This window comes from Cyrtonyx montezumae, unplaced genomic scaffold, assembly GCF_038088225.1.
Source record: "Cyrtonyx montezumae isolate F1298 unplaced genomic scaffold, pur_monq_1.0 scaffold_8, whole genome shotgun sequence".
NCBI classification, from domain to species: domain Eukaryota; kingdom Metazoa; phylum Chordata; class Aves; order Galliformes; family Odontophoridae; genus Cyrtonyx; species Cyrtonyx montezumae.
Window position 1 is genome coordinate 62,857,526 of NW_027072089.1, and position 27,019 is coordinate 62,884,544.

At 39.4% G+C, this 27,019-nt stretch overlaps 1 protein-coding gene across 8 annotated transcripts in view; it reads right to left on the minus strand.

The window, feature by feature from the left end:
• The window catches only part of FHOD3 (formin homology 2 domain containing 3), a 356,118-nt gene that overhangs the window by 190,892 nt on the left and 138,207 nt on the right, over positions 1–27,019 (minus strand). For all 8 annotated transcript variants that reach the window (XM_065752844.1, XM_065752840.1, XM_065752839.1 and 5 more), the window contains exon 4: positions 3,018–3,085. In XM_065752844.1, the coding sequence (XP_065608916.1) occupies positions 3,018–3,085 (68 nt within the window). The remainder of the gene's footprint in view (positions 1–3,017; positions 3,086–27,019) is intronic.

A 27,019-nucleotide genomic window follows, 5' to 3' on the forward strand; every position in this document is an offset into this window, starting at 1 on the left:
TGCTAATTTCATTTAATGTCATGAACTAAAAGATAAATTAAGTATGACTATTTGAACAAAAATGTTTGGTCTACAACGTTGCCTTGTTATGCTAACATTCCTTTTTCTTCTTCAAAAAAAATAATCCCACACAAAAACAAAAACAAAAAACCCCACAAAGCTTACTTTTCTGAAACATTAAAAAATAATCTTATATTCTCTCTCACTGTTCCTTTGGAGATGAACTACATAAAATCATACTATGATGGTGCCCTTAACTTTGCTACTACTAATTACAATAAAACCAACAGGCAAAAAGCAGCTTGCATCATATAGTATTCTGTTTTCCAGTATTAGGTACTCTACTTCAAATACTACCTCAAAAAGCATACGATATGAATACTCTGCACCTTGAGGATGTTTTCTCCTCAGTTCTCCACTAATGAGAGGGTAAATTAGAAGATATTCTGAGGGCATATGAAGATCTTTTAAAGGGTATCTTTGCTCAACAAGTTGCCACAGTTCTACTAGAAGTAGATACTTCAAGTCATAACAGGTCATTTCAAAATTTCTTTCTTATCATACGTACTAGGAAGCAGGGAAGTAAAATTATTCTTGGATAGTTATATTCTGAAACTGTCAGGCAGGCTTACCTTGAAAACTACATTCATTGAATATCTTCATCAATGACCTTGATGAGGGGATAGAGTACACCCTCAGCAAGTTTGCTGATGATATGAAGCTGGGAGGAATGGCTGACATGCTGGGAGGCTGTACTGCCATTCAGAGAGACCTGGACAGGCCAGAGAGTTGGGCAGAAAGGAACCAAATGAGGTAGAGTCTTGCACCTAGGAAGGAATAACTCCATGCCCTGCTACAGGTTGGGGGATGACCTGCTGGAGAGGAGCTCTGAGGAGAGGGACCTGGGTGTCCTGGTGGATAACTGGCTGGCCATGAGCCAGCAGTGTGCCCTGGTTGCCAAGAAGGTCAATGGGATCCTGGGGCGCATTAAAAAGAGTATGGCCAGCAGGTCAAGGGTGGTGATCCTCCCACTCTGCCCTGGTGAGGCCTCATCTGGAGTACTGTGTCCAGTTCTGGGCTCCCAGGTACAAAAAAGACAGGGATCTCCTTGAAAGAGTCTAGCGCAGGGCTACAGAGATGATAAAGTGTGTGGAACACCTCCCTTATGAGGAAACGCTGAGAGACCTTAAAAAAAGAAGTCTCAGAAGGGAACTGATCCATGCCTACAAATATCTAAGGAGTGGGAGGCAAAGGGATGAGGCTGGACTCTTCTCAGCAGTGTGCAGCAACAGGACTAGGCAAAATGGCCACAAACTGATGCACAGGAAGTTCTGCACAAATGTGTGTGGGAACTTCTTCACAGTGCAGTGATGGAGCACTGGCACAGCTGCACAGAGAGGTGGTGGAGTCTCCTTCTCTGGAGACATTTAAGACCCACCTGGACGCCTACCTGTGCAACCTGGACTAGGGAGCTGCTTTGGCAGGGGGGTTGGACTTGATTATCTCTAGAGGTCCCTTCCATCCCCCTCAATTCTGCTGTTCTGTGATGGTGTGTTTCTAATAAACCAGATTTGAATTTAAGTTGCTCTTAACAACAAAGGAGGCGATGTCTCTCACATGGAAAGTCTGATTATCTCTTTGTTACAGACTAAATGTTAAGAGAATAACACTGACTTGACAAGACAGAAATTAAAAGCCAGAAAACACAAGCATAATATCAATCACCTGTGCAACATTTAAGATTAGGTTATGATAAAGCCTTCCATTGTGCTACCACAGTTCTACTATCCAGGTTTCTGTAGAATCATGGTTCCTGCTCAAGCAGAGTGTTTCTGTGCCTCTCTTTTCCCTTTCCCCTCATTCCTCTTCAACTCAGTCAACTGCAGTTGTATTTATTAGATGGATAAATATTGAAACATTTCCATGAGAAAGCTAACGAGCTGGAAGACAGAGATCCTACTGGTGTGTCAGCTGAAACACTGTGCACAAAGTACTTCAAAATACACAGTAGGCTTCAAAGAACTTAGGTGGAAGAGAAAATGAAAACCCAAACTGGAAAAGTTTTGATGGGAGGACAATATTATAGTTTTTCACTCCATATGGATTTATTAATAAAGGAGTACAAGTGCTTTTCTTATTAATTTCAATTATATTTCCTGATAGAAATGCAACGTATCCTCCTAAATTGCATTTTAGGATCACATTTGCAGTATGCTCTGGTTTCCACCTACTTTTTGTTTTCTCTTTTCATGATCTGTTTTTTCCAGTCATGGTTTTCCTTTTGGTCTGGCATCTTTACCAAGTCCATCTGCCTAGCCAGCAAAACCAATCTGAAATCCAAGCTTTTCATCCAATTCAGTTTCATAACACCCACACCACTTATATATCACATCAGCCCCTTCTCCACAAGACACAAATCCTGCTGGTTCCAGGACTCCTCTAAAACGATCACACCCATTCAAATCCATGCCTTTCTTCAGACATGTTATTCACAAGTAACACTCAGCTTCACAAAGTATCCTTTGCAAAACAATCAATAAATCAATACCTCTAATTAAGATCTAAATTCTAACAATTTTAAGGTTCTCCCACTACAACTTTTTTTTCTTACAGGTTTAGGTGTAGCTTCATTTGTCAACATTATGTCTTCAGAAATGCTGGGCCACTACCATAGTTAATGGTCTCCTAGCTCCTCTTTTCACGTCCCTCTTCCAGTCTTCCCAATCAAGTTTTCATGAGTTACAGATTTATTCTCTTTTCCTGGCAGGTTTCAACCAGTAAGTCTACCATTACCCCACATCTAGTCCTGCTTTTTAAAAGACTAAAGGAACAGGAAGAAAGCACAGAAAGGAAGAGATTGCTTAACAAGCAATTGGATAATCACACCTTACAAGTAAGGTCCTAAAATTTTCTCTTCTAACAGAACTGTAAATTAATCCCTATATAAAATAAAATAAATAATATTTAAAAATTACATCATATTCAAATGGAACAATAAAAAGCCATTATTTGCTCACCTGAAATATTTGCTTCAATGAGAAAAGTGCCCGTCTTAGGTCCCGCCCATTGGAATTGTAAAGTTTTTCTGGAAGAAAAGAAAACAGAAGGAAGCTCAACATTAAGAAAACTGGCAGCCCTGCAAACAAAGGTAATATGTACTTCAAAAGAGTCGATGAGTAGTGCCCATGCCCCATAAGCTAGACTGCTGTCAAAGAAAGGAACTTTCCTTTTTATATATTATTCATATTCCTTATTCATTAAAAACACAAGGAAAAACTGGACTACTTGTTCATAACTTTAGACTGTATCTCCCAGGTAATTTTACTATAGGTTCAACAAGATCATTGAGACACAACATTATAAAGAGTTTTTGAAAATACCTAGAAATATTCCTCTTTTTCCATTAAGGTTAATTTAGGCTTTATGTAAAGAACCAGCTCAGTATCAAAAGAGAGAACTTAGAACACTCTTTGCTTTTGTTATCACAACTTGAGCCACTGAATCCCATCCTTGACTGCCTTCCCTCCAGACATTCTTTTCTCGTGCTCTCATCTTTCTATTGTTAATTCTTTCTATAATGGCAGTGAATGTTAATACCAGAAATAGCCGGACAGTCTGTTCTAAGCATAATTCAAAACAGTGTTTTCTTCTCATGAATACTGATCTTGATCTTTTTCTAAATGAAGCAAAAGCTTTCTTTACATCATCCAGTACTGAAATGTACTCCCCTTCATTTATTTCTCTATCAGTGCATACTCACAAAAAAAAATAATTTTATGTAGACAAAAGAAACTCCCTTGCTGTCTTTCTGTACTCTGTTATAATATTTGTGCCTTTGGAAAAACTCTTGTGTTAAATGTCTAGTGTTTATTGTTATGTATCTGGAAATGCATGGATGGAGCTGAATACAAGGTTCTTTGAGTCTTTCTGGTCTACTGCATCAACATATCTGACAGAGAGACTACAAACAACACTTTATACTGTCTTAAATTCCTCCATGTTGAATTGCAGAAATGCAATATATGGCCAATTACAAACCAACACCAAATCTTTGTTGCTGCCTCTGCCTCCCACAAGGATCCTCATGCAAGAACCTGCAATGCAGTGGGTGGCAGCAATGGATTGGCAGCAAGTCATTCAATCAAAGCAGGCACACTGATGAAGCGGGAATGTTCTTATGAGAAAATAAATTTGTAAAATTCTAAGTTTTCTCTCCTGATTTTTCACTTTCTATTTCTCTTTTAATTACTACATTGCAAAATAAATTTTTCTCTTTTAGGAATTAAAATAAATAAATAAATAAAAGCCCCACATCTGAGGGCTTAGTGCATTTATAACTCAGTAATCATTTTTTGGTTCAATTAAAGATGGCAGATTTTAATTTTAGAAAAACATTTCTTATTCCCAACAGCCATCTTCAACCAAAAGAAAAAGTGAAATAAAACTTCAGCAAGGCTTACAACATTTTTTCTAAAAACTCTTTGAAAGTTGTTTTGTTCATCCCTAATTGCTTTTGATTTCAAAGGCAGAATGTGTAGTATTGGCAAAACTATTACTGTTGCAAGTTGTCTCCTTTTTTGCACTGTTTATAGATTCCTGACAAAACACCGTAGGAATGAACTTCACTTCAAGCCATAAACTTGGAGGCATACTTTAATTACTCTAGCTTAAAAACACACTGGCATGTGAAACTACATTTCTTGGCAGGATAAAGAGTAATTTTGTCAGAAAAGCTTAAAGAATAATAAAGGCCTTTTAAGACCTGGTCTGTCAACTTTACATGCCATATTATACAAAATATTCCCCTTTGAAAGATACCTCCATCTGGCATTTGTTATTACTAATTTCTCTCTATTCATAATTCAGCACCATTATGAGCAGAGTCTCTCCAAACAAGGCAGTACATTATCATCTTAATTAAGAGAGGCACCATTTCTTAAAGTGCTGGCAACATTGTACATAAATATCAACTTTCTAAAAAATTGCCATCTGTTTTTGTTTTTTCTTTTCTTCCTTTTGTTTTCTTTCTTTCTTTCCTTCTTTTATTTATTTATTTATTTTCATTAACAGGAATAATCATCATCCCAGCCTGGGGTAAAGGGCCATTGTTATGATCCCTTAACACCAGTTGCTTTCATTGGTGCATGTAGATTTTTGGTACATCTCAGAGAAACAATCCCGAACATTTTTTTCTCTTGGTCTTCTCACAGAATATAACATCATCCTTGGCACCACAAACAATGCTCTCCCTCCTCATCTGCAATAAAAATGAAAAATCATTTCATGCAGTCTATAACAGAGTCTATCGTTTGAGTTAAAGAATCGGAAATTACTGGAAGTACTGAGTTTGGTAAAAGCAGAGTTCACAGTTCCCCCCTTGCATTGAGCTAACCTTGTTGTACTAAGTTGGAAATTCAAGTTTCTAAGTATTTTACCTGAAATCCTTACCGATGAGCAATATACAGACTGTTTAATTCTTGTACTGCTGTCAGCCTCGAGAAACATTCACAGAACATAACCCAAGCAGGTAAGTGAAACAGTTGCTCTTCAGAGCTCTGTTAGAAAATGCTTTGGTTTAGAAAGTCCTAGTTCATGATGAATCTCAGTGAAGGGAGACAAGCCCATGTAAGACAAGGTCCATCACAGGTTGCTTTCTAAAGACCTGTTTATTTATTCTGTTTTTGTGTGCTGTGCATCAGAAAACTCTAAGCACGCACACCATGTGAAAGCTCTGGAGTGCTTGGGCTTATGGAATTCCCATTTGCCAACAGTGAATTTAATACCATGGAGACCTCTGGGGCTGGTCCCAAAAGGATCAGATGAGAACCAAGGCTGTGAAAACACATCAACAGAAACTGAAAGGCCAAAAGAACTGGTAAGCTCTTTTGCAATGATTCAAAACAAATAAAAGCACAGAGATGGAAAGGCACTTTTGCTTACAATGAAATGAAGACAACTCAGAAACTAGAGAAAGCAGATAGGAAATGCTTTTTATCACTTGGCTGGTTTACATTAGCTATTTAAAGCTTTGCTTGCTTTTAAACAGAGTGAAATGTAGCTTTCCCCATTAAAGAACAGAGGTGACTACAATTCCCACAGGCACATCCCTGACAGAGACTTTAGCTGAAACAAATGGTGCCCATGGCTTTGAAGCAGTATGCACTGCTACTGTTACTAGAACCTAAAAATCTAAGATGCACACAGGATGGCCCAAAGGAGCTCCACTCCGACTGGTGTTAACATGCTGTGAGCAAGCCTGAATGCTTACATCAGGCCTGAATTAAACATGAATTGAGCCTTTGAAGATCAGGCAGGAAGACACACTATTATGTCACTCTGTAAAGCTTCAGGACTACCCATCTCTTTTTGGAAAAGAACCTTAAGACCTCACACAGGTCAGCTGTGGACTGCAGACATACACACTCCTACACTTCAAGATCAGGGAAGATAAATTAGGTCAGGGACTCCGAGCTGACTGACTGAATCTACATAACTCTAAAATGGCCACATTTCAGAAAGGTGTGTCACAGTAAGTTATGCTATTGCATTTATTTCTTAAACAGAAGTAGTGAAAAAGAAAAGAAAGAGTGGCACCTGCAGCTGAGGAAAAAGATTTTAGTGTGGTTATCCAGAAGATAGACAAGTCCCCTTGAGGTTTCCTTTGATGGTAACTAACACTAGAGGGCACTGCTTATTTCTTTATTTTAAGAGAAAGATTAAAAGGCACTCTGTCCCTCCATGGTAGCTTCCATTGATAGAGGAGTACTGATTGATTAAACTGGGACTCCGCTACCCTTGAAGTACAGCTTTTCATTTGTAGCCTGAGGCACATTTTGAGAAACTAAAATGTGTCAGCAGTGACATCCTCAAATATTGAGCATCAGAGTAAACTCTTTTGAAACCACGTGGTAGAAAAACATACTGGTATGGTACAAGCTTCATTCTTATTTGCCATTCTGTAACAAGCAAGAGTCACATTTGTTAAATTATCCTTTGCACCATTCGGCCTAGGCGCATTCTCTTGAAATACAATGACAGTCCTCACTCACCACCTCTTTCTACAAGTGGGATGTCAAATAAACTGGGCTTGTGATAATAGACACGCGCACAAGAGGCAGCAAACTAGAAGTGCCTCCTTTCTTGTAGTCACAGTGCTTTGTTTGAGAGAATGCTTCATGCTTTAAAAGAAAACCATTATTTATTACCCTGGGTTTTTGTTTGTTTGCTTTTACTTCTGTAAAAATAACTCTCCTGGAGAGGAAAGAAAAACATCACACAGTAGATGAAAAGGGATTTTTCTAGACAAATTTCATTCAAACATGACAGTGGAGGTGAGGCAGTATGGTCTGCAGTTGGCATCTTTTCAGAAAGCAAGAGAAGCCTTACAGATCTATATTTTATCAGACCACCAGTAGCTTTCAAATATATATATATATATATATATATATATACACATATATACGTGTTTTTTTTTTCAAAGACAGACTGTCAGAAGCTCAAATTTCATTGAGGTCAATTCTTTGGCTACATAGGAAGCAGGATTTTTTTTTTTTTTTTTTTGAAGAAAACAGTAATTGGCCTTTGAATTCCTAATGAAAGTTTTGAATTTCCTTCCACTTTCTGTGTGAAAACAAGATTTTTGTTTTTGTTTTTAAATCCACAATTAAAACAACAACAACAAAAACCAAATAAACACCAAAGCTGCCTGAATATTGCTTGGCTCAGTTCCAATGAGCTCTGTCCGACAGGGCACCATTCTCCTCCCTTCCTCTTCCATCACACCCATTGAATTAGTCCCTGGGATATAGTAATTTATGTAGCATCAGCCTTTTGAGCTATTGGCAAAAGCTCATGAACATCTGGCTGAGCACAAATGGGAGTTGCTCTGCTTCACTTGCTGCTGCCTGAATGACCTCAAGATCTCCTATCCATGCTTCTCTTTAAGCTATAATTTCAAGATGAAGCTCCTTTCCTAACAAAAACATAAAAGAGAGATTAACTCCACATTTGATTACATTAGCAGGGCACCTGGTGCAGATCTAATTAAAGGATGTTTTAAATATTTCCTGCCATTCATTGCTGCAGTCCTTGTATGGGACAGAAGGAATAATATTCTGTCTTCCATTAGCAAACCAGCCGGTGCTAGGTAACTAAAATTTCATTTCTTGTCCCTGCAACAATGAATAAAACACTTTTGCCTAGGATGTTCAGAAGAAGGAAGTAATAGTTAATCTGCCTTTTAGAATTAAACTGTGGAGTTTTCCACCAACATGGGCTGGGGGGAGGGAGGGTAAACAAAAAATAAAGTTGTTTATTACAATAAAAAAACCTTCTGGAAACGCAAAGCACCACACCTCGAAATTTATTACTACACTACTTCAGTTTTAAATGGGTGTTACTCTGAATTTACACAACCATAAAATTAGCCTAAAACTGGAACAGAACGGCAAAAAAATCAGCTGTCTGGGTCCCATCCTGAAAACAAACTTCAGGTAACACCCTGATAGATTTCGTCACACTCACTCACTCAAGTGGACCCATAGGCAGATCTCTAGGATGATTGCATATAAAAGTGATTACATATATCTAGCAAATTGAAGCAGTGCTCTAAGACCTGCTCCAATGCCAAGAAGAGCCTCTGTCATTTTGTTTTTGTCCACAAAAACTAACAGTACATTTGCTGGCAAGACAATGCATTCTCCTTTTACTCTCAGACCCCCTAGAAGGGGATTCATTCATAAGCAGACTGCCCACTAATAAATTAACATAATTGCTGCTTCTGCTGAGATCACTTTGTATTGCATATTACAAATCCTCATTTTTTTTTTCTCTTTACCTGATCTTGGATTTCTTTCTTTTTCCTGTACAAGTAGTTATGGTAGTTATGCATTCATGAGTGTAGTGTCACATGTAAACTCTAGCTACGTATTCTCCCACTAATCCATGGATAAACGCCAGGCATTTGGTGAGGAAAAAAACCAAGAAGTTTTCCACAATAAAGTATGAGCTGATGAAAAGCAATGAGCTGCACGTAAGTCACGCCAAGCCTGGCAGTGGAACTGAGAGCCCACCTTACTGTCAGCACTGACCGAGCCCCAGGAATTTCCTCACTGCCTCCCAAGGAATGCTGCCAGCCTCACAATGAGGACAAAACCCATTGCAGTTCGTTTTCTTTCAGAAACAGCACAGCTGCTTGGATAATTAGCTGGGACAGCCCCTCTGCTCAGCATGGGGTTCTTTGCCCCTACCCCAAGAGGGGGATCTTTTGTGGGGCCTGCATATAAGTAGAGCTGTGAGCCTGCATCCATCTTCCCTTTCTCTGTGAAGGTTCCACCACTGGGGATTGAAGAAAGAAAGCCACAAAACAGCCTCAGATATCCTGCCCTGCCTTGCCCTCTACCCTAAGACAAAGGCCAGCTGGGGGAAGGAGGCATCTGTAAGCACATGGCAGCCTGTGGGTTGGGCTGCAAGGTGAGATTTGTGCTGGCGATGATAGATACCCCATACTGCCAGAATTGCAGTGCAGCTCTGTACACACACACCTCAGGTTTTCCTACAGCTCTTACAGGGGTGAACTTACTGTTTGCTTCCAATGCAAGAAGCCACTGGCAACAACGATTCAGTGCATTCCCACAGCGAGAGAAAGTAGGGGGGAAATCCCATATGGGGAAGAAGGCTTTGAGCTGAAGTGTTTTTGAATGGTTTTCTGAAGCACCAGAAGTCCTACCTACCTTCTGTCGCAAGCGAATTAACATGAGGTTGTCAGAACAACATTAATTCTGTGACAAATGCATCCACTTCTCCAAGTGTCAGTGTCTAAACAAAGAGCAAAAGAACAAAGTTCTTGCTCCTATTTTGCAAAGAGATTCAGAATGCAAATTAACCACTTGGGGAAAAAGGAGTAACATTAGAAAGCTCTAGAGATCTGAAGAGAAAAATGAGGATCTTGAGGACAAGGAAACAGAGAACAGATAAACCTTTAGCCTGAATTTCCCCTTTGGAAAGGGGAAAAGTTTAAATTACTATTATTTTGCTCTTGTAGCCCATCCACATGCACCCGAACTAGGAATAACTTTAATCACACTATCCATACACACTGCAGCACACATGCAAATCACTTAGCATAAAGGGAGATGCCAAAATGCAGTAATTGTTTACATAGTAAAGTGCAAAAGGGAACCTTACTTTTCATCTGGATCCTGTGGGTTTCAGCCATGGAGTCTGGTACTTCCCATTCTGTCATGCTAAGAATAAAGAGAATCCTTCTTTCCCTGTTCACATTTCTAACTTACTTGGCGTATTAAGGCCCTGTTTACTCATAAATAACAAGGAAAAAAATACCAGCTGATGTGGACGAGGAAAGGGTGAACCTGGCTGACAGAAGTGGTCTGATGTGTTTTCCCTTAATTTTATACCCCTGCACTCCCAATTGTATTGCCTACTCAGTTCTGCAGAAATGCTGCTGCCGAAGAAAGGATGAAAGCAGTAGAAAAGCTCAACAGCAGAAGAGCATAACAGTAGTTTATGCATTTAAATTATGGAGTAAGCATTAGAAAGGGACAGTAAAACTCAATCAAAGAGGAATGATACCAACTGCACAGAAAACAGCAGCAATTAAAAAAAAGGAAAAAATACTTGAATAGCTCAAAAAACTCAAGCATTTCAGTAGTAATAATAATAAAAAAAAAAAAGCAGGAGAGAAAAAAAACACCACAAGCTTTATACATCAGTTTCATCTGAAGAGATAAAGAACGTATGGGGCTATTCACTGCAAAAAAATATTTATCTTTTCTAGAACTGACTTTCATGGTCTGACTGAAGCTAGGGAGTTCTCAGGAATCATTGCTGGTCCAAATCCAAAAAACAGCATCTGTCCTTATTTACAAGCTGAATGTTATGAGCAAGCAGGGACAGCAAGGCATCCAAATTAGTTCTCTCACATTTTTCCTTTCTGATTTTGCAAGCCAGTATATAGAATTTCCCTTGAGTTATGCCTCACGTCCAGTACGATGCCTACTGATCCATTCTAAACACAGGGGGAAAGAAAAATGGCAGTGAAGCACAATATGCAGTTCTATCAAGGGAGTAAAGAGCAAGAACAAACTGCTCAAGTAGGTCTTCCTTCCTTCCACAACATAAAAACCAGCACTAGAAAGGCATATTTGAAAGTTACAGCCTTGCTAATATTCTACAAGTAGAATTCTTCTGCCTGTTCAGCATATTCAGTCTTGCTATGGAACAGGCACTGCAGCACATTTCCCTCAGATTTATTTAGATAGGTCCTCCTCACTTGAATGCAAAGGCACTAATAAGCTCTTCAATCCTGAAGTGCAGGAAATGACATTTAACTTTGATAACTTCACAGGAGGGCACTTTCATGCAGCCAAAAATGCTGTGAATGCTCTTTGTAAGAGTCAAAGGGTTACAGAAGGAAAAAGGCTATGGAGCAAGGTTAAGTATTACAGCACTGTATTAAAGAAGGTGGTGATGGCAAAGACTTCAGAGGTCATCTTATTCATCTCCCTACTGATGCAGAATTGTTCCCTGGAGAGTAATACAGTAGGAAAGTAGTTGTTATGCTAAAATATAGGTTACATCATGCAAGTAAATGTAGCCAGGGAAAATTGCTAGAAAAGAAAATAATGTAGAAGAACATACTGTTTTCTTTAGAGATTACTGTAACCAGTCTGAGGATAAAAAATAATTATAAAAAAAAAACGTAAGTCAAAGCAAATCTTCAACCTTTGTTTCATTTTGCAACTAGGTCTTTGAATTGCTGAACTGTACGCTTGTGCTTACACAAGGACATCAGTGATTTCTGGATTACAAGCATTTAACAACACGACTGAGCTCAAAGAAACAAGTTTCTGCCAAGAACATGAATCACAGAATCAAAGAATTGCAGGGTTTGGAAGGGATCTCTAGAGGTCATTGAGTCTAACCCCCCAGCCAAAGCAGCTCCCTAGCCCAGGTTGCACAGGTAGGTGTCCAGGTGGATCTGGAACATCTCCAGAGAAGGAGACTCCACCACCTCTCTGTGCAGCTGTGCCAGTGAATGAGCTCCTGAGCTTCAAGTTCAGATCAAATTTTGCTGTTGCATAAGACTTGCCAAAATGGGTCAGAGAATAACTGTAAGACTGGGTGTTCCAGTGATCCCTGTCCATCTTCAGGAAGTGCATCGCAGTTCTCCAGCTGAAAGACCCCTGGGGTCTCAGCCTCCCAATTAACTGTAAATGTTTAATGCTATCAGAAGCAGCTTGAAAGCTGGCCAGTGGGCTTAGACCACTCATCTGAGAAGTAAAGCAGCAAGCAAAAGAGTCAGAATCAGCAGGCTCTGATGACAGAAGTCTGACACAGGCACTACTTCTCAGAGTTTGTGCAGGTGATTGCAGTGGTACTGCACATCCTTAAATCCCAGAGTCGGCATTACATGAACTTAGGGGAGACACTCCAGGCTTTCTGCACACATTCTTAAGTGGCTGAACCTCAACAAAGCAATTCAACTTAGGCTTTAACAATTTTCAATATAGAGCATTTCAACAGAGCGGGTCTTTGTTCTGCAGTATTGCAGTCATGCAGCAAAGAACAGTCCCTTAAGCAAGTCTCATTTTCCAGCAGACACTGTTTAATCAGCTCTGCTTGAGGAAGCTGGCCTGTCCTTTGCCATGTGTCTTGATATGTTTTAGGGTTCTTATTAATAGCAGTAAGGTAGTTTTGTCCTGGATATCACCGACTTCCTTGCCTCCAATACTCACCTCATTACTTAAAGTCACAGACATACTTAAGATATACAGATCAAATTGAGAAAGAATGAGTAAGAGAGAAATAAGTCAAAGTGAGCCCCAAGTTAAACCCATGCTGGTGCAGGACTCTCATCTGATGAGGATGGCCCATTGCTACTACTGTCCACACTGCCTTTCAGCCAGTGAGACATGAGTAAGCATCCAGAGAATGCAGCACAGGCACCAGGATAAGCTCAGCAGGCTGACAGGCAAGGTAATGCTGTACAGGAGCTAGCAGTCCTGAGCTCCATATGCCAGAGCTCACAGCCCTACCAGACACTGCACATTTCAGGAACAAGATGTGGATACTGGCAGTATGGTTGGGTATACAAGAGAATACCTAAGCAACTGTTTCACCTCACCAGACAGATACAGCAAGTAAAAAACTCCATGCTGAATTCTTTGCTCAGTTGTGTTTGGAAATGAGCGAGTTTACTTAAGTGTGTAAGCCTCATAGATCCTACACACCATTGTGAGAGATGCTTATATGAAAAGGAGGTTTGGATTCAGCCTCTGGTAGAGAAAATTGTTTCATTTCCTCCCTTCACCACCAAAAACAGCTAAAACAGAGACTGGAATGGTCTTTTAAGCTGTGTAGCCTGGAAAATGCAATGCTTTAAGCAGAGGCTGAGAGCTACAGAAAGTCAGTGATGGAACATTAGCTTTGCATTACTACAGGACCTCCTTCTACTGACTGCCCTGGTGCAGCCTGCTCTTCCGTAACTCCTGCCAACGAAGGGATGAAGAAACAAGGAGTGAAGACTCCTTCTACTGTGGGCTGCCTGAGCAGCGTTCGGATTCTGTCCCAAACATGATGAACTGAGATTGTGATTAAATTTCAAACCCTCCAGATCCAAAATTAAAGTATAGAGAAGGATAATTGGTGAAAATTATATGAGAAACCATGTTAAGACAAAACTGAAAATATAGATTGCTACTCTGAAATGGAACAATGTCCGAATTCTTTTGTTCCTTATCAACAGCACTATGTTCTCATTTTTTTTTTTCCAGTGGATTATGAATAATACACATTTTGCAAGTGAGATCAGGGGACTTTTCAATATATTTGTAAATTTTCATTGACAGAAAATTAGGGTTTTTCCTGTTTGGTTGGTTGGTTGTTTTCTTAATGTTCTGGATATGCGTTCCACAAAGGAATTGGCAATATCTTTATTAATTTTTTGTCCAGTTCTAGACTTATATCATTCTTGTAAGACAGAGAGAATGAAACTAATATGTTATAAAAATCTGTACTTTTAAATTTATGCACCGTGAACTTCAAAACACATGAATTCATGGTTGCAGTGTACCTTCCCAAATGCAGCAGCAATGTTTAAGTATATATATATATATATATATATATATATATACACACACACACACACATACATAAATATGTATGCATATGTATTTTCCTGCCACAACAGTTTAGAAAAAGGAAGGGGAAAAAAAAAACAAAACTAAAAACATAACTTTAGGACCAGAGTTCATTTTCTGAAAGCATGGCTGCCCAGCTCCTTCCCAAGCAACAGTGTGCTGCCCATTAGGGGAAGGAGCTCTCTTCATCTCATGAAGCTGACAGAACCAACAGCATAGCTAGTTTCTGTGTCTAACTTCCTTTAAAAGTTTCACTCTCCATCAAAAGTTTTCTTATAAATAGAATTTAAAGGAAAAGTCCCTCCAAGTTTTCTTTTCTTTTCTTTACATTTTAGTTCTGTGCTGATCCAAGGCAATTTCATGCCTATTTCAAACCTGCCTGGTTTGCTTAAAACAGATGAACTACCCAAACAATGGCTTTCAATATCAGCAAACCTCTATGTCTGTACTTGTTAAAAATAGTAATAATAAAAAAAAGTTATATCTGAAGCATCTTCAAAGAATCTTTCTTCTACCCTCCACAGAGAAAACACTATACTCACAGTGCTATTCAAAAGCATATATCATCCATTTATATTTTCAAACATTCCTGAAGTGTAATCTTTGTTTACCATACTGTACTGCACTTGGCCTGAACTTGTTTAACACATGTTAGCATTATTTATCTGGAGTCATTCATCACAGTTGTAAAACATCTGACATATACTGGAAAAGCTCCATCGTATATCATGCCTCTCACTTAACTGAACTGCTGATTATTTCCACCTCTAAGTAATTTGACCAAAGCCACACGAAAGCATTCATCTAAACTACACTTTTCTCTGTTCATTAATTATTCAGTCACTGGCTGTAAAAAGTCTTAGCTACTTCCCTAATTAATCAAGGAAATACAAACTATAAACATGCACGCTCTATATATGTACACAGAATATATAGACTCATTACTTATACATACTATTATACATATTGCAATATACATTCATATTTTATATATATATCAGTTGTACATATCACAAACATATATAGGCAATGGTTTTCTTTTAGGAGGCTCCATGTGCTACAAGGAATCAAAATTTTAATTTCTAATATAAATACAGTTAACTGCTAGATAAAGTGTTTTGTCATGCAAAAGATCACTCAGGGCACTTTCCTCCTGTTCTCTCATGCTTATGGAGAATGTGAGTATCAGCGGCCCTCCAGGTGATAGCCCTAGTTTCTCTCCTCTGCTCACTGCAATGGCAGGGTTCCCCTTGCTCAAGCACAGATATACCAGTCAATCCATTCACTTACGGTTCTTGCTCCTTTTAAGCCCAATTTCTGCAACTTCAACATGGCTAAACTTTTGCCTCTTCAGGTCTTAACAGACCTAACAAGCAGCACCTGACTCATGCAGATGTTTCCAGTTAAGGCCATTAGAATCTTTACAGGCATTTTCTCAAGCCTTTCTCCCAGTAATGGGATTTCTAGTGGAAATTTAAAACTAATTTAATAGTTCGATAAAATGCTGCACTTTTTATCCCTCTTAACTTTCCCATTTGTCCTAGCAAATACTTGCTGATCTGCATTTCAGCACCTCAAAAGCAACACACAAAAACCACAATCAACGTAAGACGGACTGATATGAAGTCTGACTCCAAAGCTGTTTAGTTTCCCCTTGAATACTTCTTTTTTTCCTTTATTTTTTAAGTATACACACACATATTTGTATGTACATACATACTTGTCCAGATCAGCTACTTCTATTTGATTTCAAAATAATTCAATTTAGGATTATATCAGTTGCACCAAAATACGGGTTATAAGCAAATGTGAAAATTAGAATTCAGTCTTCAGAAATGTCACATTTTGCCTTCTTGCTTTTTCTACTCAACTATATTATCAGCTACAGCTCTACCATTTCCATTTACCAAATTACAGTTATGGTGATTAGGACTGGCTGAAAAGTCTGTCAAGAAAAAAGATATCTAAGCACTGATAGTGATACAGAAGTTATTCACACATCAGCGCGTTGCTCAATCTTTCTTCAGGAAGTGCTACACCAAGTTATTCAACCGATCTTGTATTACTCATCCACAGTACCGCTGCTGATGACAAATAATATTTCTTGGGAGGCACATAAAGACAGCATATCACTGCGTGGCAAAAGGCAGTCACCCATCACAGAACTGTTAAGGCAGAAATAATTCCCAACTCCCTGCTGAGGCTAAAACCTTACAGCTATAGTCAGCAACCTATCACTTGAAGCATGAACAAATCTCGTTCCAAAAGAGTTGTTTCATTTCTAAAACAGGTCACTGTCATACCTAAAGCTTGGAAATGGTCATTTGGGTCAGTTTAGGTGAGTTCTGTGACAGCTTTAAACAACAGCTGAACAGAAATATTAACTTTGAAGTTGATCTGAGGACAGTAAAAACATCTTGAAAGGCTGACAGAAAATATAAGCTTTGCAGAAGATCACATGGAAAAAAACTCGGTCATTCTGTCTGTTGGATCAGTAGACAGATTTCCTGATTGATTTTCCCAGGTAGTGAGCCAACATCCCTCATGTATTCAAAGATGTGAAATTTTTACTTTGACTGAAGATCCCTCTTTATCAAGCTGTAAAAATTTTGTCCCACATCACAGAAAGCATATTTGTCTTAGTTACTAAACTAAGAGTTTCACTGCTAAATATTAAGGTCATGAAACTACAGCCAGAGAATTACATGCCCTTAAGTTTCTAATCACAATCCCAAATTAGTGCAACCATTCTTGAACCATGAAACTGTCCCGAAAAGATACACAATGAACGCTGGACGTCACTCAGGGTTCACCTTTTAAAAGCAGTTATGAATTTGTGTACTTCATGGCTTTACTGATGAAATACTGATAGATTCATTATGATTTTTACATAAACTACTTCACTTATGACGAGTGTGCATAAAGGTACTGTAACATGTACATTTCATTTTTGGTATCAGCTCTACTAAACTAAGCCTAAGTATGTATTTAGTATACAAGATAAAAGAATCTATTGTGAAGTCTCCACCCTTGGAGGCATTCAGCACCCAGCCCTACACAGACTGTTGAGCAGGTGAGTTGCACTGGGTGACATCCCACCTTGATGGAGAGGAGGGAGTTAGGGTTCCCTCCTCTCCATCCCACTGCATGGAGAGACTTTAAACAATTCTGCAGTTTCTAATCCTCTCACTGGACATGAAGCACGTGTCTATTGTGGCATCCATGCTACACATATTTACCTTCCTAATGTAAAATTTTTAAATTTGGGGTGTAAAATTTGTAAATTCACGTAGTGTAAGTGGTATTCTGGAATCAGATCCTACAACTGAAAGTAAAAACTGTTATGCTTTTATACCAAGTACAAGTACTTTACTGCCCTTTTATTTTTGTCTCTAGATCAGGGAAGATCTGTCACTGTTCCTTTTTTGTGGGTGTGTGTGTAACTTCACATTGCTCATTAATCATACTGACAAGTATGGAACTGCGCAACTAAAAGCAAGTGAACAGCTAGGATCTTCAAGAATAATAAAGGACAAAATATTCCCTTCAGGGTAACTAATAGGCATTGCAAATTTTAAGAAAACGTAGTTCAAGAAGTACCATGCATGCTATTAGAATTCATGATCCACTCTGTGTTCCTGGTAAACCCACAACTCTTTCCTGCATGGTTTGGCCATCTCATATGTTACATTTTTTTTCTCCTCGAAGAATTGTGTAAAACAACATTATGAACTACATCATAACATTTTCACTCGTCAGCATAGATTGGTTAGCCCAGACCTCAGAGTAAATAAATAAATCCCTGTCCATTCCCACTTCAGGAACCTGACATGAGTTGGCAGCATGCACTTGCAGCCCAGAAAGCCAACCATATCCTGGGCTGCAACTGAAGAAGCGTGGTCAGGAGGGCAAGGGAGATGATTCTCTCTTTCTCCTCAGTCCTTGTGAGACCCTGACAGTGCTGCGTTCAGCTCTGGAGTTCCTAGCACAAGGACATGGATCTGTTGAAGAAATGGGCCACAAAGATGATCAGAGAGCTTGAGCACCTCTGCTATGATGAAACACTTAACCCAAAGAAGAGAAAGCTCTGAGATGAATTCACTGAGGCCTTTCAGTTCCTAAAGGAGGCCTGCAGGAAACACAGAGAGGGACTCTATCAGTGTCATGATAGGACAATTACTTTAAAATAAAAAAGCAGATTGAGATTAGATAAAAGGAAGAAGTTTTTCACTGTGAGGGTAGTGTGGCACTGGAACAGGCTGCCCAGAAAAGCTGTGGATATCCCATACCCTGGAAGTTTTCAGAGCCACACTGGATGGGGCTTTTGGCAGCCCAACCTGGTAAGTGACAGCCCTGCCCATGGCAGAAGGTTAGAACTAGATAATCTTTAAGGTCCTTTCCAATGCAAAAAAAAATTATAGTTCTATTCAGTGATTATGTTATCCTATAAAAAATATTTCTTGTGAAACTGAATCAAAAATTAATACTGCACATTCACTTTAGCTTGAGCTTTCAGATATTCTCTGGGAGATAACAGAAATTCTCTTTTCATTTAGGGTTTCTTCACTTAGCTTATCAGACACACTAGAGACAAAGAGGAGGGGGGAAGTGAGGTGCAAAAATTGCTAGGCTCTTCCCAGAAAGAATCTCAGATCCAGTTTGCTTGAAGAAAGAGAAAAAAAAGCTCAATCACTCATGCAGCCTGATTTTGTAAAGAAAAAGTCACTGCTGTCACCAGTGACTTCTTCTGTACAAGGGTGCTGACACCAAGCATAAAGCTAATTCATTTACACAGTCATCAAAATGAGCTGAATTCTTCTGCTGCAGACATCAAACATCCTTGCTGGCATCAGCATTGACTGCCAAGGATTTAAGCAGATAGCTGGAAGTCATCCCAGATACTGACCAAAGAAGATGAGCACAAGACACACAAGTTATCACCAGCCTTGGGAAGCAACTAGCCTGACAGAGGCTTCAGGGGCCTTCATGGAGACACCAGTGTCTGCTTGCCCTTTGGCTGGAAAGGTGCTCTCCTACTGCTTTCTACTCATGGCTCTGAAGTCATACCCTTCACAGATATAGACCAACTTTATTCTCTTACTTCTTCAACAGCCTTATTTCAGAGCAGAAATGTAGGCCCTTTCTTACTGCTTTTCTGCAGCTTTAGCAAGAGATAGAAAAAGTCATACATCAGCAACTTGGGAATCTTGCTAAATGCCTTACTTATCACAGCAACTACTCAAATACTGGTCAAGCACACGGAACAGAGGTCTTTCAGTAATTAATATTATTTATTCATTGAAAGTCACTGAAAGTATATATGAAGGATAGAAAGATCACTTTTTTCTTTTAAATAAAAGACAATTTTGTACAGTTGCAACTTTAGGTTCCGTTTGCATTACTTGAAGGCTAAAAAACACACACAGAAAATTGTATATAATTTAAATAACTGACACAAGTAAAGAAGAGTTCTCCAAGAATGACACCTGTGTGGAAGCTACAGCAGAAAACAGAGTGAAAAACCTCAACCTCTCTTAAGCCCATTGGATTTTTGGCAGTGCGTCGTAGTCTTTACCTTCTGAGAGCTACTGTGGATCTGATCCCTTTCCCTCCTCCAAATACACTGTCATTCTTTCTAAATTCTTTTTAAAGTCTATACAAAGCCACTGGAAAACCAGAATGATGACAGGGGATGAGTACAGAAGAAGGCTCCAGCAAATAAACAACAGGGTATACACATTTAATTATATTCCATTACATTCAGAAAACAGGAAAATGTGGTTTCTTAGAAGAAATACAGGACATGTTATTACTACTCTCTACAAAAGGAAAACCATGAAGAAATAAGTAGTTGCTCAGGGTTGCCTTACTGACATTCCTGGTCTACAACTACTGCTAACTAATCCTCAATAAAGAAAGCAGACAGTGAGAATGAAGGGAGAAAATAATCATACAAAAAAAAAAAAGAAATCCTTTTTCTTGGACTGAAGAAGTATTTCCTACTGTGCACCTCTTTTTTATTGCTTTTGGCTAGGCTACTTATGCAAATCAGTGCCTAAAGTCTACTGCTATATGCTGTGTATGAGACGACCTGTCAAATGTGTACAGAAAACTTCAGCTGGTGCAGGGTTTGGCAACTTGCTTGTTAGTGGCATTTTAATTCATGAGCATATTAAATCTGTAAGGCACAATCTGCTTGGGCAAGGCTGCTAGTTTTAAGATATTAGTCTAGACCTATAAACCCTTAAATGGCTTGGGACCCATTTATCTAGGAGTCGAGAGTTTTAGTGGTTTTCTGACTAAACAAACATTATAAGCAGAAAATGCCAGTCTCTGTGTTCTAAACACTGCATTCAAAGTCATTTAGGGAGCCTGCTTTGCAGGGGGGTTGGACTCTATCCCTAGAGATCCCTTCCAACCTCTACAATTCTGTGATTTGTTTGCAGTCAACAAATATTCCTTAGATTTGCCTGGAATCCTTATAGCCAAGGACCCAGGAAATTACTCTTCAGCATTAAGATGGCCTTGTGACAGACTGTAAGCTCTCAGGGCTCAACTCCACTGCAGCAATCCCAGAGATCTCAATGTGGAGACAAAGCACCAAGAAAATGAGGAATATGCATTTCAATTTCAAATTGAATAAAGGGAAAATTAACCAAATAACATTTACTTCTGTATCATTCTTCTGCAGAGGTATTAGGATGGTATTTCCTGAGCAGTTTCAGACCCATGCCACAGAATATTGGGTGTGTTTGTGAAAGTTCTGTCACTCCTCACTCCCTGAAACTTCAGAGGTTTGCATGTCTGGAACAATCTTATTTTTTTCCGGTGTTTTATTAGCAGCCCTGTTCTGAAAAATGCCAGGTGGCAAGGTGCCCAGAATCATTTGCCAACTAATCTCAGGGGATTGGGCATCATGCCATTTGAATGAAAAAAGCTCAGCTCTAAATCACTGATAAGATTCAGGAATGAACCCAATAAAAGGGAGAAGCAAAACGAATAAGAATAATCTCAAAATGCACACAGATTACTGAAAATGTTTACAGTTATGGAGAAAGACCAAAATTGGTAGGGGTCTTTTCTCCAGAATGTAAACCAGCTTCAAATGACAATAATCTGCTATGATTTCATTAGTTATTGAGAATAGCAGAAAGAAAAAGGGTATTTGCACATTTAATGGCAGAGGTAACAATAGGTCTCTTCCTTCTCACAACACAGGGTTCCCTGCAATGCTGAGCTCAAGTTCCTGACAAGCTGTGCTACTCAGGTCACCCCACAGTGTGCAGGAGAAAGAGGGAGAGAAGAATTTGCATCTCAAGGGAACAAGGAATTTATTTTCCTCAGTCTCCTCCTTTTGGCGTTTTGACATGTCCTTTCTAAAATAAAGAGGATATTTAATTTATGAAGACTAATAAAATCATAAATAGCCAATTAAGAAGTCTGAATAATCCTTTCAAATCTTGCTCACATCTACAATAAAAGATGGGACACTTCAGAGCATTCACGTAGATCAGCAGGCAAAATCATGGAGTACAAATGACTAACGATTCTCTAAATTATGAACTGTTTATCTCTAATGAGCTTTTAAGTTTTATGGTGTTGAAATTCTCATATAAAATATAGGCCACAGCAGGAGCATGGGAAGGAGAAACATGAGGCTAATAAGGATGTGACTATTAGGAAATAAAACAATTCAGAACCATTTCCTATAACACAATTAAAGAAAAATATGGGAGGCAACTTTGGCTCACTCTGACTGCTATCTTTAGATAGCATATCTGCATCACTTACATCTCCACTATTCTTTCAGGGAACAAGGTTCAGTAGAGGACAGTTGTTTTGCCTTCAACTTCCTCAGTACTCCTTTCAGGGTCAGCGAGCCCACCACGAGAGCCATTTCTCTCTATGAACACCTCATAATTTAATTAAGGGAGACAGCAGCTAGCCATATTATATAAAGCACATTGAGAAAACTGTTCTTTTCCAGCAAAATAATTACATTCAGACTTTTAAGTCAGTAACTTCTGTTGAGAAACAAGTGAGAAAGGAGCTTATAGACAAAAGTGAAGCTTCTCTGCAGGCCAAAGAACGGGCCAAAGAAGTTTTAACCGTAGTCAAAATAAATCTCAAAGCTCAGGAGGCTAGAGGTTTTACAAATCACTTTTTTTTTTTTTTTTTTAGCACAGTTCACAACGAAATGCAATGGGAATTAGCTACAAGCATCCGTATCAGCACCCTTCAAGTAGATGTAGCCATTTTAGGGAGATCATCAGCTTGTGCTGGGCACTTGGCCGCTCTCCACCCTTGGCCCAACTACCTGCCACTATAGCTATATGGACATGCTCACCTCATGGTTCCAACAAAGAATTACCTGAGTTAAGGCACTGAAAATGGAACTTGCAGGCAGTTCACTCTGCCTCTATATGCAGCATGCTGCTCTCAGTTTCAGCACTGAATTATCTCCCAAAGCCCTTAGAGTTTTTTTACTTTTGGACAGATTATATTTGTCCAGAAGTAAAGCCAATCCTTGATGAAAACTCTAGGAGCTCTCAGCATCCCCGGGTCTATGACTGCAGCAGCCTTGCTTTTGCCTGGACAATTCTTTGTGACCTGCTGCTTGCTTTCCATGCAGCCACTTCCCAGCAAACACAGGGGAACTACTCCTCCAGCCTCAGTGCAGCTCTTCTAGACCACAACAGAAAACAGCCCCAAAAGCACTGCAAATCAGTATCTTACCTACTGCTTAAATCAGCACATAGCAACATTTTGGATCAAAAGCAACAAAACACAACTGTGTAAGTCCATATTTTCCAGACAGACTTAGCCCTGTTGTGCATCGCTATTTTAAGCCTACCAGAGACCAACCAACCACCAGCAGAGAAGCCAGCGCTATCCCAAGCACCACTGTAACATCTGGCTGGGAAGGATCCAGGGGAAAAGGCCAGGCTGCCCAGGTTGGGCACTCTAGAATAAAGTCTGCTGCTTCACACAGATGCACCAAAATCTACCCAGCCAGCTTTACTTCAGGATACAGACCCCAGTCATAACAGAAAGGAGAGAACACATGAGGCTTGTCACAGAAATCCATCATCTGTTTCTGCTATCTAGTTTGTCTCTTGTGAGCAGCCCAACAATCTATGCTGACAGAGTACAGGGAAGAGAGGAGCCCATTGCTGCTCCCTGAACTCTGCAGCACTCTTTCATCCTTGCTCCTGACATAGCTTGCAACTGCGATGGCATACACAAGAAAGTAAACAAGAAATGGAGCATCACTGAAATACTGAATTTCATAAATACTATCCCCATTCCATTGTGCAGTTCTTCCTCTGGACAGCAGCATATACTCATAATGATAACTAAGCTGCTGTAGGATCAGATTAGTTACAGTGCATGCACAGATTTTTAAATATTTCCATGCATCCCATAGTTTCCAAGAGCAAAACACACCTTACACACTTCCTCAGGACATCAAATGTTACGAACAGGCAGGCAATACATAGATGTGTTACATCAAACCCATTTTCAATACCAAACAATCATATAAGAAGATTTTAAAGTACCTGGGGAAACGTTTAACAAATGCCTGCATAAAAATGCATTTAAGTAATAAAAGTAGACTGTGCCACTCACATCCTACTGGCGTCTTTATTTCACTCACACTTTTAATCAAAATAAACTAATGCTCTCCTCTGCCATCAACAAGGCTGGTAATTTATCAAATACCTGAATACCAAATAAGACATTTTACTGAAAAATTACACGCCCTGAAACATGTAAAGCAATACCCACTGCAATTGCTTTTACTTGGGTAGGCTGACCTTCTTCCCAGCATGAACGGATGTGACAACAGACAGGCTACAGTTCAGAGATTACAAGTAAAACACCCTGTCTGGCAGCCAGTTGTACATGATCAGAAAATCAGCTCACTTCAAAATCTCTGAAGCTAGAAAGCAGCCATGAAAAAATATCAAAGATCCTGTGAGAAGTGACCCAGGACCTGAACTTCAGATTCAATTACTCCCTGAGCCCTGGATTTGTAGATGAATCTGAACGTGGTGAACGTGCTCTCTCTACAGACTATCAAAATAAACCAGACTTTATTATGCAATTAGAATCAAGCACCATTTTTCTGTCATTACATCAGATTTTGCCTAAAGAAATCCACATTCCTGAAACTGAGTTCTCCAGTCCTGTGACATGTGCTGTCGGAGGCAGGTTAAGTCATAAGGAATACTTGCTGTCTCATATCTGGCTTAAATTTTCCCTGGCAGTTATTTCCTCAGTGTTAAACTACAGTAAATAAGTAAGCTATAAGGAGTATTTATTTTTCCTTTGGAGGTGCTGTCCTATGAAAATTCTATGTAGAGAAATCTTTTGCTGATAGGTGATTGTTTCCCAAGCTACTGGCCATTGCTCTCCATACCTACTAAAATCTTTGTAAACTGGATAAAGATGTTTGTGACTCTCCTGGTATTGTTTTTGCCTTATCTCCCATTGTAATTTTCTGGAGTGGCACAGTGATACAGCACCGTCTCCACAGCGTTAGATGAAGTCACAGAATCATAGAATAGATTGGGTTGGAAGGGACCTCAAGGATTATCAGCTTCCAGCTCCCCTGACACAGGCAAGGTTGCCAACTGCTAGATCAAGTACTAGATCAGGTTGCCCAGGGCCCCATCCAGTCTGGCCTTGAACACCTCCAGGGATGGTGTGAAGTCACACTGCTTTGTGCTGCCTAGGAGTGAACTACTCTTCCTATTTTCCATACTATGCAGATAGAATCTGCAGATGATGTTCAGTCAAATTCTAAAGAGGGTAAAAGAAAATATTTTTTCTCTTTAGCACAAAACTCAGAAAGCTACCATAAATTCAGCAAAGGTATATAAATGTGGCATGCACAAGCACTCTGTGCTTTCTTCTATATCTAAACAGCTAACTTAATAATTGCTTTAATGACCACTGAAGGCTAAAAGCTTTGAAGTTAGTTTGTTTAGGTGAAAGTCCAGAACATAAAAACTTTTGTTTCCATGACACCTCCAGCAAGCAGAACAACAACAAAAAAAAGGCTTTAGATGGCTACCTTATATCAAAAGTAATGGCTTCAAAGCAGGAGGAACAACACTGCAGCTGCCTTAAAACAAAGAGCCTATATATTAGAAAGAGTTAACTGGATTTATGCCCTGGAAAAAAAATCATCCAACTGTTATGAAGATGAGTGCACTTGTGTTCACAGTGGGAGGGAGAAGAGAGTCATTAGTGAATAAAAAAGATACTTAGGAAGGTTCCATCCAAGTCCAGTAGTTACTATCTACATGGGTGCTGTTATTTAAGAGTTTTCTGACTGCATTACAGTATCTGAGAGATAATACATAAAATAGGAAATAGAGCTTGGGCTACCAACGGTGCAGAACATATAAAAAAGTTGGGATGTCATTTACATTCCATGTCTCTGTTCAAGTAAGATGTCACATACATCTTCAAACTGACTTGTAATGACAAGGACAATCTCAGTGATAAAAAGTAAAATAAAAGTGCCGATGAAGAGGCCAAAATGTTGATCATGGTTTCCACTTGCATAAGTCACTGCATTGGATTTCATAGACTGTAAAGAGTGGCTTGGGTTAGATAGCATCTTAAAGATCATCTGGCTTCAAACCCCCTTCCATGGATTCAGGGTGATCTTGCTGTTTGATTAACAAGAAACAGCAAATACTCCTGTAATTCTTGACAGCATATATTACCTAAATAATAGAAGGTATAATTTTAAAAACAAAAAAGAAAAAAAAAGAAAAGAAAAAAGGATGAAGATTTCTGAGGCAAATCACAGCCAGAGTTCTCAGTACATATAATTGATTTTGCAAATATAGTTTATTGCAACTGAATGTTTCAGTTGCAGCTTGACCTTAAAATGTTTGACAGTTTTCAGGTCCTGGGAGCCCAAACTTCCTTCTGGTCCAGCTGCCCAACCATCAGGCATGTTCACACAGCTGCAGCACCTTCATACATCAACCAGCACCATCAGCAGAAGCACCATCAACATGTCCTTATTTCTGACTGTTTTAGGGAATAACATACAGTGTGTACTTTGGAAGATACAGCATTATTGGAACAGGCTGCCCAGGTAGGTGGTGGAATCACCATCCCTGGAGGTTTTCAAGAAACATGTAGACCTGGCATTGAGGGTCATGCTTAGTAGACACTGTGGGGATGTGTCAACAGTTGGAACAGATGACCTTAGCGCTTTTTTCTAACCTTAATCATTCTGTGATCACTCTTTCCTGAACTTCAGGTTCCGTCAGGAGCCTGCAAACACCCAAAGGATACAGGTGATGTACTTGAGAAAGACATCTGGGTACAGCCAATGAGTGCTGTCATTTGTTTTCATGGGGAAAGCAGTGACCTCACCCACGTGGTTTCAGCATCAGATGAGTCAGCTCCTCATTAACCTGCCTCTTACCTCTGGTACCACACAACCCACAGTCAGGGACTCTCCTCCTCTCTGTGGACACAAGTTGGATACAAGTGGAGAACAATGTAGGATGCATTACCAAAAAGAGATTTGTTCCACTATGGAAAAAGGAAGGATGCACAGAAGATGAAATATAAGCCATGCTGTTCACCACTGCTGCATCTAAGAGATTTGTGCATAGAAGTCAGGACCATAAGACTAAGAATAATTATTTTGTGGGGGAAGAAGGAGCCTGGGGTTATTTGATACCCATGCAGAAAATACACACATGGCTTCGTTCACTCCCCACAAAGTATTTCATTTCAGGAGCCTCCATGAAGATTAAAGTCTGAAATCTCTGTTGCTAACCTTCCTTTGTTTCATTTTTCCCTTTTGCCAATTCGTACTACTC